Consider the following 12,436-nt stretch of genomic DNA (forward strand, 5'->3'; position numbering starts at 1 on the left):
CCTTTGCACTGGTTCCCCCAGACACCCGCGTGGCGTTCTTTCTCATGTCTTTCAAGTCTTTCAAGTGTCTAACCTATTGCGATTCCCTCCTCAATAGCACTTACTGTCGAGTCAGCTCCACAGCAGATGGGATGTTTGTATTTTGTTCCCAGCTGGATTCATAACAGTGCTTGGTACACAGGCATTCCGAAAACACTCATTGAATGAATGCAGGCAGGAAACTCATTCCTGGATCAAGGGAGGTTCCAGCTCAATTGTGCATTTATTTATTTACCTACTCAGCAAATATTCATTGAGCACCTGGCTGCAAGGACACAGCAGGGGAAACGACAATGAAAATGGTAATACTCTAAAAACTGTGGTACATTTACACAATGGAATACTATGCAGCAGAGAGAAAGAAAGAGCTCCTACCCTTTGCAACAGCATGGATGGAACTGGAGAGCACTATGATAAGTGAAATAAGCCAGGCAGTGAAGGACAAATACCTTATGATCTCACCTTTAACTGAAACATAATCAACAAAAGAAAAAAACAAAATATAACCAGAGACATTTAAATTAAGAACAATCTGACAGTAACCAGAGGGGAGGAGGGAGGGGATAATGGGGGGGAAGTGTTTTCAGGAACTACTTTAAAGGACATGTGGACAAAACCAAGCGGGAGTGTGGAAGCAAGGGAGGGAGGTGGGTTTGGCTGGGGTGGGGAGGGGGGGTTGGTGGGGGGAAATGCAGATGACTGTGACTGAACAACAATAAAATAATTTTTAAAAGAAGAAAAGGGTAATACTCTTTGAAAAGGGAAAATACTCTTTCTGGGAAGACAGAGATGTGTTTAAACACCCCCAGACCCTTGAGGTTGAGCCAGAGGATGGGATCTTAGGGTAATTCTGGCTCTTCCTGGGAAGACAGACAGAGCTTCCTGGGAGGGGGGGAATCGGAGTCAGGGTATTGAGGAAATAAAAACTGGAGCCCATGGAATACGGTCTTGTGTGTCAAGAGGCTAGGGATAGGGACTTGTTTGCCAACCACCCTCTGATCCTCCTCAAGACTCAGGGGTGATTCCAAGCCATTCCTACTCTGACCACTAGAGTGCGCACCGGCCCCATTACTGGGAATCCAGGAGCCCTCACGTCTAAGGAGGAGCAATCTTTTGCCTCAGGCCTCTATGCCCAGCTCTTCGATGACTTCCTACCACCAATCTTCATTCACTCATTCATTCTGCAGAAGTGTATGAGGTACCACCCAAGAGACCTCGGAGCCAACATACTCGTGTTCAAATTCCACACACCACACTGGCTGTGTGACCCTGGCCAAGTTTCTTGACCTCTCTGGGCAGGTGGCAGAAACTGCCTCCCAAGGTTTTAGGATTAGATGAGGCTTGAGGCACATATGGGTAGCCACAGTAACTCCTCAGTCTTCAGTGGGCCCTAATGCCTGACCTGAGGTCCTCTGCCCCTCACCCATTCTCTCCCTAAACCAGCCGCATTAGCTCCCTTGGGTGGGCCAAGCTGAATCTCACCTGAGGACTTTTGCCTGGACATGCCCTCTGCTGGGAGTGCCCTTCCCTGTGTTCCTCCTCTTTCCCTGTTTCTTGGAAGGTTACCCCCATCCCTTCCTGGGGGAACCCCATCCCCGACTGCATCTTGCTGCCCAGCACCCTGATTTCTTCCACCTCTGCCATTCCCTAATGCAGGGGTTAGCAATGGTGTTTCCCAATATGTGAGGCCAACATCCAACATACAGTACATGCTCAATAGAGTCTTGAATAAGTAAACATTAGTGAGTAACTTCTGTGTGCCATACACAGGCAAGGCTCTGGCAATGCAGTGGGAACAAGAACACACGGTTTTGTATGTTATAAAACTATGAGCTCGGGAGGTGCCAGGTCTGAAGTTTAATTTCCTCACAAGCACCATGAGGTGCAACAGTTATGACCTCACTCTACAGATGAGAAGACTGAGGCTCAAATCTGGTCATACTTGTGGCCCAGTGGCCCTGAGGTTCTGGGGCCCTCAGGAATTTATTGTCCAGCCTGTTGGGATACACTTGGGAGGCTCTCTGACCACCGGACATGGCAAGACATAGGTATCTAGTGATGGTTTCCCAGAAAAATATCCCCGGAAAGGCTTTAAACATGGAGGTGGAGTATGGCCTGGCCCCTCCACACTGCCCAGGGCAGGACCCTATCAACTCTTCCAGACCACTGGGGATAGGGCAGGGCCTCACTCCTCAGACCCAGGGCAGGGCCGTGCCTCCCCGCTCAGACTTGGTTGTGCCTTCCTCTTCAAGTACTGCAGGTCAAGGACAGATAGTCCTCTGAGCCTCAGTCTTCCACCTGTATAATGGGTCTCTCAGCTGTGCCCAGAGGCTCACAGGGAGGCCACTCTGTAAATGGCTACTGTGACTATGTGTCTCCAGTTCTCTGTACCTCTCAACCTTTGTACAGGTCTTCTGCACTGCCTAGGATGTGCTGGGGCCATAAGGGCGATGACAGTTATCACTTGGGGACCACCACTCATTCAATTCAGAAAGAGAAGGGCCCTGAGGGCCCTGCCCCACAACTCAGCACACTGGTCCTAGAATCTTGCTTACCTGGTATTGACTCCCGTCCCAACTCTGTGAGACTTGGTGATTCCAGAAATCCCTTTCTCTCCTCCAGCCTTAATTTCTCCTCTGTAAATTGGGTGCTTGCCTTACAGCATCATGGTGAGGGGCAAAGAAGACTCATCATGTACCTGCCACAGCCAAATCACCCATAAGAATCCATTCACACGTCATACCCCCATTGTGAGCCAGGCACTGTCTCTGGTGTTCTGCCTGCACTCTGCAGTACTGGGATCCATGCCCATTTCAAAGATAAGAAAACAGAGGCCCACAGAGGTCACATGTGATCTGGCCAAGGTGGCAGAGCCTGTACTGGACACTCCTCCCTCCAGCCTCAGGGTCACCTCCTCAGAGAGGTGACCACAACCTTCCTGTTCCCAGGGTCTCTGTACTGCCACCTGTCATCACACCTTGTTCACTCCCTTCTTTGTTTCCAGCCTAGAAGAGACCTTGGTGACACACTGAACCCACCCAAAGGGCCCTCCCACCTATATTGGCCTATTGCTACTGTATAAATCACAACCAACCTGGTGGCAAGAAAATCTTTTTCTTCTGAAGGTCAGAAGTCCAACACGGGTTTTGCAGAACTAAAATCAAGGTATCGGCAGAGCAGCATTCCTTTTAGGAGGCTCCAAGGCAGGCTCTGTTCCCAGCCTTTTATAGCTTCTACAGGCTGCCCACATTCCTTGGCTCTTGGCCACTCCCTCCATCTTCACAGCCAGCAATGGCAGGTCGTGTCCTCCTCATATAGCACTCTGACCACAGTGGGGAAGGCTTCCACTTTACGGGATCCTGTGATGGCCCGGGCTCAGGGTAAAATCCTGGTAATCCAGGATTTTCTCCCCATCCCAAGGTGCTTAACGTAACCCCATTTGCCACTGAAGGTGACGTAGTTACAGGGTCCAGGGATTAGGATTGGACAAATGTCTTGGGTAAATTTGGGCTTTCTCTTGGTACAAACGTCCAGATACCCCTGCCCTAATCCCTAATGCAGGGGTTAGCAATGGTGTTTCCCAATATGTGAGGCCAACACCCAACATACAGTACATGCTCAATAGAGTCTTGAATAAGTAAACATTAGTGAGTACCTTCTGTGTGCCATACACAGGCAAGGCTCTGGCAAGGCAGTGGGAACAAGAACAGGCTGCCCACTTCTGTTCCCACCCCCCTCCTTCCCATGGTTCAGTCCATCTCCCAAGTCTCAATTTACTCTTTTTTAAGATTGTATTTACTTAAGATTTTTTAAAGTAATTAATTATTTATTTACTTAGAAGGAAAGGAAGGGAGGGCGAAAGAGGGTGAGAAACATCAGTGTGAGAGAGAAACATCTGTCCATTGTCCCTCACTTGCCCCTAGCCGAGGACCAGGCCCACAACCCAGATATGTGCCCTGACTAACAATTGAACTGGACACCTTTCACTTTGTAGTACAATGCCCAACCCACTGAGCCACAATGACCAGAGCCCAAGTCTCCACTTAAATGTCCTGTTTTTCTGAGAAGTCTTGCTCAGTCTCTCCCAGGCTGAGTCAGGTGTGGCTTCGGGGCACTCTCCATCACAGCTCTGATCACTGTCATCAGGTACAGTTTACCTGTGGGGTCTGGGGTAGGGAGAAGCCTGGGATGGTGAGCCAGGGCTATTCGGGAGTCATGGTGGGTGTTTGAGCTGAGAAGGAACCTGGGGCAGTTGGGGTAGGAAAGTGGGCTGCAGTGTGAGTGAGGCTGAGGCTGGGTCAGGGTAAAAAGGAAGGTACAAATGGGAGAGACTCAAAAGGGGAGGCAGGGGCTCCTCTGAGGAGGGCCGGTGACTTGCTTGAGGTCACCCAGCATATGGCCTCTGGGTTGGGAAGATACGCCAGGCTAGGGAGCAGACCACTGGCAGCTGGTCTTCACTTGGAACCCACACTGGGCTGACAATGATCTTTTGATTTGCACAGCCCAGACCAGGGTGTCTGAGGTCAGGTCTTGGCCAAGGTCACACTGTCCAGCCCCTTCACACCCTTGTGAGAACACAGAGGGTTCAGCCCATAACTGACCCATTCCCCAACCAAGGGAGAGTCCCCTCGGACTGTCAGAGGCTAAGGCCACAGTGAAACAGCTTGGCATCTTTCCTCAATGCCTCTAGGCAGTGATGTGGCCCTTGGCTACTGGCTGGGGGATATGGGTCAGACTGGGCTACTCAGGTAGAGGAAGGGTTCTGGGTGTGGCATCTGATGGCAGAAGTTCTTATGCATGTAGAGCAGGTCTGTGCTGCGTGGCCGGCCACAGGAAGCCTAAATTTCCACACCTGGGGAGGGGGCTGATGCAGGAACAGGGGATGAAGAGGCAGAGGCACCCCGTGGGAGATATCCAATCGCTCTCCATCTTTTTAATTTTCCTGAAAGCATTTACCACTCTCTGAAGTCATAATGCTAATTTATTTTATTGGCTATGGTCCCTACAAACCATGAGCTCCCTGATGACAAGACTGGGTCCACCTTGGTCACCCTGGAACCCTACCAACCCCCACTCCCCACCCCCCCACTAATGGGCCCTGCCACAAGAAGATGATCATTAATGATTTCTTAGAAGCACAAACACAGAGGAGCTGCAGAGAACCCATGAGCAGGTTGAGAGTGCTCTTACAATTTGGAAGGCTCCCAAAGTAGAAGGAATAGATTCTAAAATAGCAAGAGTGTCTGCCTGCACCAAGGGCCCCTGGACTCACTTCCCAAGTTCACACTGGTGTTGCCATCATAAATTGCAGGACACCGGAGATTCCGGGGTGCTAAACCTGGGCGGAGAGGAGGAAATCCCCCTAAGACAGTAAGTTCTTCATCGGGGTGTGGCCCTGGCACAGCATCTGCAGGGATCTGGCAGCGGCATGCAGGCGCTTCGGAAAGCTTGTGGTGTGACTGCTGCAGTCAGAGGTATTGTTGGGACCATTTGTGTCCCTGGGTCCCTACCTGTGCCCCACCCACACACACACACTTTCTCACACCCAGATGTGCCCACCAGCTCCAGCGGCCAGGTGGTTTAGGTGGGTGGCCTGTCTAGGGCTGAGAGCCCCAGATGTGGGGCATATAGGAATGGAAGGATCACACGTGGGCCATGCAAGTGATCACACGCAATCCACAACGCGGTGTATGCTCCTCTTGAGTTACCAGTTAGCTCAGCCACAGCCTTACAGCTGAAGACCCCCAAACAATGCGACACCTCGAACTCACACCCCAGGTCGCAGTTTGACCCCTCGCATCGGCAACTGACAACACCTTCCCACATAAATTCTCGGGCTCCCAGGTCGAAATCACCACCCACCAGCTGCCACCCGGGTGGCCAAGCCCAGCCCCTTCACACATCGCGTACGACTCAGCCTCGTGCCCCGCCATTCACGCGCCCCGCCCCAGCCCGGCCCCGCCCCGCCCGCAGCCAGCGGGACCTTTATAGGGAGCGCCGACCGAGGAGCACTGGGAAGTCGGTGCCGCCGCCGCCCTCCCAGACGCCCGCCCTCGGCGCCCGACGCAGGGGCCACCGCTGCCGTCTCTGCGCTCGCCATGCATCCCGGGGCGCCCGGGCCACTGTGGCCACTGCCTTGGGGGGCCCTGGCTTGGGCTGTGGGCTTCGTGGGCTCCGTGGGCTCCGTGGGCTCGGGGGACCCCGTGCCCGGTGAGTGGGGTGGCCGGAAGGGGCGGGCGTGGTGGGCCACCCATGTGAGTCTGCCTGGAATGCGGGCTGAGGGAATGTTGGGGGTCGCAGGGTAGGTGGCAGCTGGGGGTGGAGGGCGGTGACAAGAGGCCACCGAAGATTAAACCCTGGAGGGTTGGGGTTCCCCTAGGCCCACAGGGCCTGAAGGAGGGTAACCAGGAGGTCAGCAGAACAGATGTGACTCCCTCAACCACTGTGACCAATAGTAGTCACACTGACCCGACGTTTACTGAGCACTTAGTGTCTACCTCTTACTTCCCTAAATCCATATAACAGCCTAATGGCATGGGAACTCCTATTATGCCTGTTTTCCACACGGGGTCACAAAGTCTGTAAGTGGCAGAGACAGAACTGAAACCTGGACCACCTGGGTCCTGACACCACAGAGAGACAGGGCTGGGTGGCCAGACCCAGGACCTCCAGCAAGGGCCCCAGGTCTTTCCTGGGTCTGGGTTAGGCAAATGGATCATTAGAATGTCATGCCTGCCACTTACTGGATGAAGCCAGGAGAGTAACATCCCCACTCTTGGCATGAATTTCCCCTTTATGAGTGCCAAGGTGCTGAGTTCCCAGAGCTGGTCCCTGGGCCGCAGTCAGTATAGCACCTGTGAACAGTGAGCTTTCTGAGTCTGCTGAGTTTTCTGGGATGGGGGCCACGGCCATTCCTACCCCCATTTAAGGGCGAAGAAACTGAGGTCATTTGCCCCCCCCCAACCCAGCAGCCCCACCCAGCTCTGCACAGAGGGAGGGGAGAGTGGAGCCCCCTCCTCGAAGGCCGTGTCCCCAGGGAGACAGTGAGCTCATGCAAGGGGAATGTTCCCAAGTTGGAGTGAGTAAGAGGCAGTCCAGGCGATGGGAGGGGGGGTGCTGCCAGGAGAGGGGGGGTTCTGTGTGCCCTCAGATGCTGTTTAGACAGAGGACAGAGTCAAGAGAGGCAGCTCCAAGGCCTAATGACCCTGATACAGACAGCCCTGGATGTTTGTCTGATTAAGCAGGATGCCAGGCCCCGGTGGGTAGGGGAGCTTGGTGGGAGGTGGGTAGCTGGGAGGGAGGAGAGCATCTTGGGATGGTTAGGGGTTGGTGTGGAGCAGCGTAGAGGGTGGAGCTCAGAGAGGAGAATTTCAGAAAGATCCAGAGCCCCTCCTTCCCCCTTCCCTGGGGCTGGAAGCTGGGTACAAGGTCAAGGCCTGGGTGTTAGGGGTGGTACAGGAGGGCAACTCTAATCCCATAGGAACTGCCCCCCCCCCAACTCCCGGGTCCACAGGTGGTGTCTGCTGGCTCCAGCAGGGCAGAGAGGCCATTTGCAGCCTGGTGCTGAAGACCGACGTGAGCCAGGCTGAGTGTTGTGCCTCCGGCAACATTGATACTGCCTGGTCCAACTTCACCTACCCAGGGAACAAGATCAGCCTCCTGGGCTTCTTGGGCCTGGTCCACTGCCTCCCCTGCAAAGGTAAAGGTGAGACCCCAGGCCAGGCCAGGGTCACTATGGTTGAAAGTGGACCAGCTGAAAGTGAGCTCCCTGTCTCAGGGGTATGCAGGAGGAGGCCAAGGCCACTGGAAGGACCAGTTGGGAAGGGGATCCCAGCTTCCCTCTGTTTAAGATTCAGGAAGAAGCTCTGACTCCCCAGCTTGGTGTCCAACCTCTAGGTAGTTGCTTACACCAAGCCCTCTGCCAGGATGGCCTTGGCCACCTGTACCCCACCTGCTCCCCACGTAGTGGAAGTACACTCAGCTCACACCTAACTCCTGGGAAAGTGGATTTTCCTGACTGGCCATTCTGGTTTGTGACCCCACACTCAATATTCCCAACTGTGCTTGCCTGCCCTTAACCCCACAGAGTCCAGGGAACTGTGGTGAGCCCCTAGCTGCATGTTTAATAAGCATGTGCCTTCTGAACCATGTTCTGAGAAATGCTGCCTCCTCCAGCAGACAAGGAGCTCTTCAGGGGCTGAATGAATAAGGCATATTGTAGAAGGCCTAATGACCCTGATACATACAGCCCTGTAGAAGGGGTTGGGGGCCCTCCAAGGCCTCTGTGGTCAGGGATGAACCTGTAGGGACCAAAAGGGGACATGACTTGAAGGCAGTAAACATTAGAGACAGAGTGTTGGGGGGTAATTAGAAGTTTACCAGATGGAGAAATTATTGGGGGAGAGAGCATCAGCAGAGGCCTAGGATAAGGTCGTCGTGGGTGGGGTTGGGGCAGAGGAGCAGGGAGGAGGCTGGAGCTGAGGGCCACAGACCTGAAGGCCAAGCTGAGACCAGCCGGCTTCTGGGATGTGATTAATCCCAGATCAGCCTGGCTGGGTGGTCCTAATTTCACTGCCACATACCCTGGCTCATTCTAGAACCCCCTTTGGCTTCTGAGAGGAGGACAGATTTCAAAAAGTGCCTGGCCTGGGCATGAGATTGTCCAGGACACCCCCCTCCCCATTCTGGCCTTGGGGATGGGAACTCAGCCCCCCCTCCCTTCTGTTCCCTCTTGCATGAAGCCACACAGGCAGAGCATTTCCAGATGTGCGTGTGGGCGGGAGGCGCCCAGGTGCAGCCCACATGCCCTGGCAGGGGCAACCAACATGGCCTCCCCCTCTCCCGCCATTCTCTTAGCATTGCTAAAATAGCCACTTATTTTATGCTCACTCTGTAAGGTGGGTTCCCCCATCAACCCCACTTTACACACAGGGAAGCTGAGACTAAAGTGTAAAAGGCTCAGAGTCTGTCCTCCAGACCCAAAAGCAACAGAACTGGGTGGAGAAAGGGGGGGTCCATCTAGGACATGGCCTGGAGTTATGCTGAGGTTCTCCTGGCTCCTCCCCTCCAGTCAGGGGTGTAGGGGCCTCAGTTTCCCCTTTTCGTAAAGTGTGACGAAACAGTATGACCTTGTAGGGTGGTTCCAACCTGCAATGAGCCTGGGAAGGCCTGAGGGCAGGAGCAGGCATTAGTGGGGTCCGATTTGCTTCTCTGAAGGTCCAGGGGCCTGAGTGGTAGACTTCTTCTGGTCAGACCTGTTTCCCTACCTGAGAAATGGGGCTTCCAGATGGTGAATAACCCTTAGTTCAGATGGCTTGGGCTGTGGGAGGCCCGCTCCCCAGGAAATGAGCCTCGGGCCAGGCGCCGATACCCCGCCCTCCCTGTCCCCTCCTCCGGGGAGGTCCTGGCAGACACCGGGAACAGACACTGCCAGTCCTTCCTAGACCCGCGCCTGAGTGGGGTGGACCCCCCCCCTACCAAGGGGCAGACGCCGCTCGGGCCCCCATCGGCCTGCCCAGAAACCCGAGTCAGGGAACAGACGTCAATGAGAGTGGCACGAGGGTGCTAGCAGCCTGTTCCTGACCCCAAGATTCATAGCAGAGACGCCCTTCCCGCCCACACTGAGCCCCGCCTCCAGACACAGCCCCCAGCCCCAGGCGTCCATCAGGGTAATGACTAAACCTCTCCCACAACAGCCCTCTCACCCAGACCCGGAGCCAGTACCCTCCCCCTGCGCTCTGACTCGGGACAGCCCCCAACTCCTGCCCGGCTCCTATCCCTCAGAAAAGGGAGCGAGGAGCTGTGGGCTCAGAAGACCTCTGGTCACTGCCACGCGCCCCAGCCCACAGGCGCATATCCTGTGTCCGCAGATTCGTGCGAGGGCGTGGAGTGCGGTCCCGGCAAGGCGTGCCGCATGTTGGGGGGCCGCCCGCACTGCGAGTGCGTGCACGACTGCCTGGAGCTCCCGGCGCGCCTGCAGGTCTGTGGCTCGGACGGCGCCACCTACCGTGACGAGTGTGAGCTGCGTGTGGCGCGCTGCCGCGGCCACCCGGACCTGCGTGTCATGTATATGGGCCGCTGTCGCAGTACGTGGGGGCCGGGTCAGCGGGAGGGCGGGGCCCCCAGACCTGCGCGTCTGTACTGGCGCAGCAGGGCGTGAGGGTGGGGCCTGCAGGGCCTTCGGTGCAAAATGCTTAGTAGCATAGGTAAAGGTTTTGGAGGTTGAAGCGTGATTTTTGGTAGGCGGGGCCTAGATGGCGAGGTTGGGATCTAATAAAGGGAGTCTTTATTGTACTGAGAGAGAGTCAGTGGATTGGTTTTTTATGAAAGACTAGGGTGGAAGTTTGGAAAGTGGGGTTCTGGGGTATGAGGTATGGGTGTGTGACTCAGGGCCTTGTTGGTGTAATCAGAGGGGGCCGGGGTTCAGGGTGGACTTGAGCTGTGGGAGGGGTCTCGTAGAAGGGTGGCAAGATCTGGCACACCCAGAGGAGGCGGGACTCTGTTATGGACGGCGTTCGTGGTCTCGAATGAGCTCCTATCCCAACCTAGCGTCTCGCCCGCAGAGTCGTGCACGCACGTGGTGTGCCAGAGGCCGCAGACGTGCGTGGTGGACCAGACCGGCAGCGCCCACTGCGTGATGTGCCGCGCAGCGCCCTGCCCTGCCCCCTCCAGCCCCGGCCATGAGCTTTGCGGCAACAACAACATCACCTACATGTCTTCGTGCCATCTCCGCCAGGCCACCTGCTTCCTGGGCCGCTCCATTGGCGTGCGCCACCCGGGCAGCTGCGCAGGTGCGGGGCGGGGCAAGGAGCAGGAGTGGGATGTAGCTCCCAGCCCCATTCCGTACCCCCAATTTCTCTGTTCTTCCCTCCTGCTCAGCAGGCACCCCTGAGCCTTCAGATGCTGAGTCGAAGGAAGAGGAGGAGAACTTCGTGTGACTTAAGGATGGCCTGGGCCTGGCGTTCAAAGCCTCCCCCATTTTATTTATTGCCAGAGCAAAGCCTAATTTATGTCCCATGGACACTCCCCAGCCCCAGGACTGGACCACTGTGGGGAGCCCTGGACCCTTTCCCCAAACAGCAGGGTACCTCGGAGGGATTGGGGGCAGAAGGCCCCGGAGCAGTGCTGGTAGGTGGGGCCTCTGCCCCAGACACTGAAGGGGACCCTGCTTATGCTTCCTCCAGGATTACTAGTAATTATGGCTGCCACCAGGAGGTCTGGGGATTCTCTGCCAGCAATTAATGAAAAGTCACCCTGGCCTAGAACAGGGACCAAGGGATGAGGAGGGGGTCCACAGCCTGGGGGGGGGGGTGTATACATGAGCCTTGGAACATGATTCAGGTCCCCCCGCAGGCCACGGTCGCAACCTCTGTCCCTTACCAGCCCCTGAATCCAGGGCTTTCCTTCCCCACTGCCTCCATGTACTGGTGAAGGCCACTGAGAAAAGTCCAGCTTGTCCCCTGATGGGGGAGGCACTGTCTGCCTCCTGACCTAGGCCTTAGCTCAGCATCAGCTCAGAAGAGGATGGGACCTGGTGGGGCCCAGGAGACCCTGCTTACCCACTGGCCCACGTGGGCTATACCTGCTAGGGTCCACTGCGCACCTGGCCTCCTGGAGCTATCTGTCTGAGCAGCACCTCTAGTGACTGCTGACCTGTCCACAGGTGAGGTCTAGACCCTGAAGCCCTTGGTCCCACGAGGCCCACCCTTGCCAGGCTTCTATGCCCATTTTTTAGTTGGCCCCTCTTTACCCACCAGCAAGGTTCAGGGGTCTTGACCCTGCCCAATGCTAGCCTAGAGCCAATTCCCTCCATTCTATCTGGGCTGTCACTCTGACACCTCCCTGTGCCTTCATGTAGACCAGAGGCTCAGACTGGATATGGGGCCAAGGAGCGCAGGGGACAATGTACACACCCTCTCTCAGTCTCCAGAAAGTGCCTTACCTGTGACACCCAGAAAAGTACCCTTGAGTAGGTGAATTTGCTCCAATCTCCCAATAAGGCAATTTCCCCTGCCCTGGGGTCCTGCCTCACCAAAGAAATAAAAATTGTAAAAAGCCACTTTGGGGTCAATGTCTGGTTTGCTCCACTCTCTCCGATCCTCTGCGCCACCCACTTTGGGAGCCTGGAGCCTGGGTTGCTATTAGAATGGTAAGTGGGGACCTCTGAAAGCATCCAGGGGAGTCATGTGAGTGTATGGACAGGGGCAGCCACTGTCCATCTTCAGGCCTCAGTGCCCACCTCGGCAGTGGGTGGCAGCTGGAGAGAGGGCTGAGATGGGAGGGAGGGCGGGGGGCAGCGGTAAGTGGGAGAGAAAGGAAGCCAAGCTAGTGGCTCAGCTGGACTCCCAGCCACTTTGAAGCCAAGAAAAAGCTCAAGGAATGTGGGTAGACAATCGTG

At 55.5% G+C, this 12,436-nt stretch overlaps 1 protein-coding gene and 1 long non-coding RNA gene across 6 annotated transcripts; one reads left to right on the forward strand and one right to left on the reverse strand.

The window, feature by feature from the left end:
* Positions 1–6,111: 6,111 nt before the first annotated feature.
* FSTL3 (follistatin like 3) lies at positions 6,112–12,097 on the forward strand. 5 transcript variants are annotated; one of them, XM_037042282.1, is made up of 5 exons: positions 6,112–6,249; positions 7,520–7,744; positions 9,909–10,124; positions 10,602–10,829; positions 10,918–12,097. In XM_037042282.1, the coding sequence occupies exons 1-5, from the start codon at positions 6,138–6,140 to the stop codon at positions 10,974–10,976; spliced, it is 840 nt and encodes a 279-aa protein (XP_036898177.1). In that variant the 5' UTR covers positions 6,112–6,137; the 3' UTR covers positions 10,977–12,097. The 5 variants fall into 5 exon arrangements, with proteins under 5 accessions (XP_036898177.1, XP_036898178.1, XP_036898179.1 ...); XM_037042283.1 differs by having other exon boundaries at positions 10,921–12,097; XM_037042284.1 differs by having other exon boundaries at positions 7,520–7,738.
* On the reverse strand, positions 7,652–9,931 carry LOC118984381 (uncharacterized). Its single transcript, XR_005065923.1, has 3 exons — positions 9,856–9,931; positions 9,187–9,301; positions 7,652–7,730 (listed from the first exon to the last, which is right to left on the reverse strand). It is a non-coding gene; the product is annotated as an uncharacterized LOC118984381 (long non-coding RNA).
* Positions 12,098–12,436: the final 339 nt, after the last annotated feature.

The sequence above is a fragment of the Sturnira hondurensis genome, unplaced genomic scaffold (assembly GCF_014824575.4).
Source record: "Sturnira hondurensis isolate 20B ecotype Veracruz unplaced genomic scaffold, ASM1482457v3 Scaffold0003693, whole genome shotgun sequence".
Taxonomy (NCBI): Eukaryota; Metazoa; Chordata; class Mammalia; order Chiroptera; family Phyllostomidae; genus Sturnira; species Sturnira hondurensis.

Excerpts from the sequence above, each read along its gene's own strand:
- FSTL3 (XM_037042282.1), top strand. The coding sequence starts at position 6,138 with ATGCATCCCGGGGCGCCCGGGCCACTGTGGCCACTGCCTTGGGGGGCC. Across the intron at positions 7,745-9,908 it reads CCTCCCCTGCAAAGGTAAAG|ATTCGTGCGAGGGCGTGGAG; the intron begins GTGAGACCCCAG and ends CTGTGTCCGCAG. Across the intron at positions 10,125-10,601 it reads GTATATGGGCCGCTGTCGCA|AGTCGTGCACGCACGTGGTG; the intron begins GTACGTGGGGGC and ends TCTCGCCCGCAG.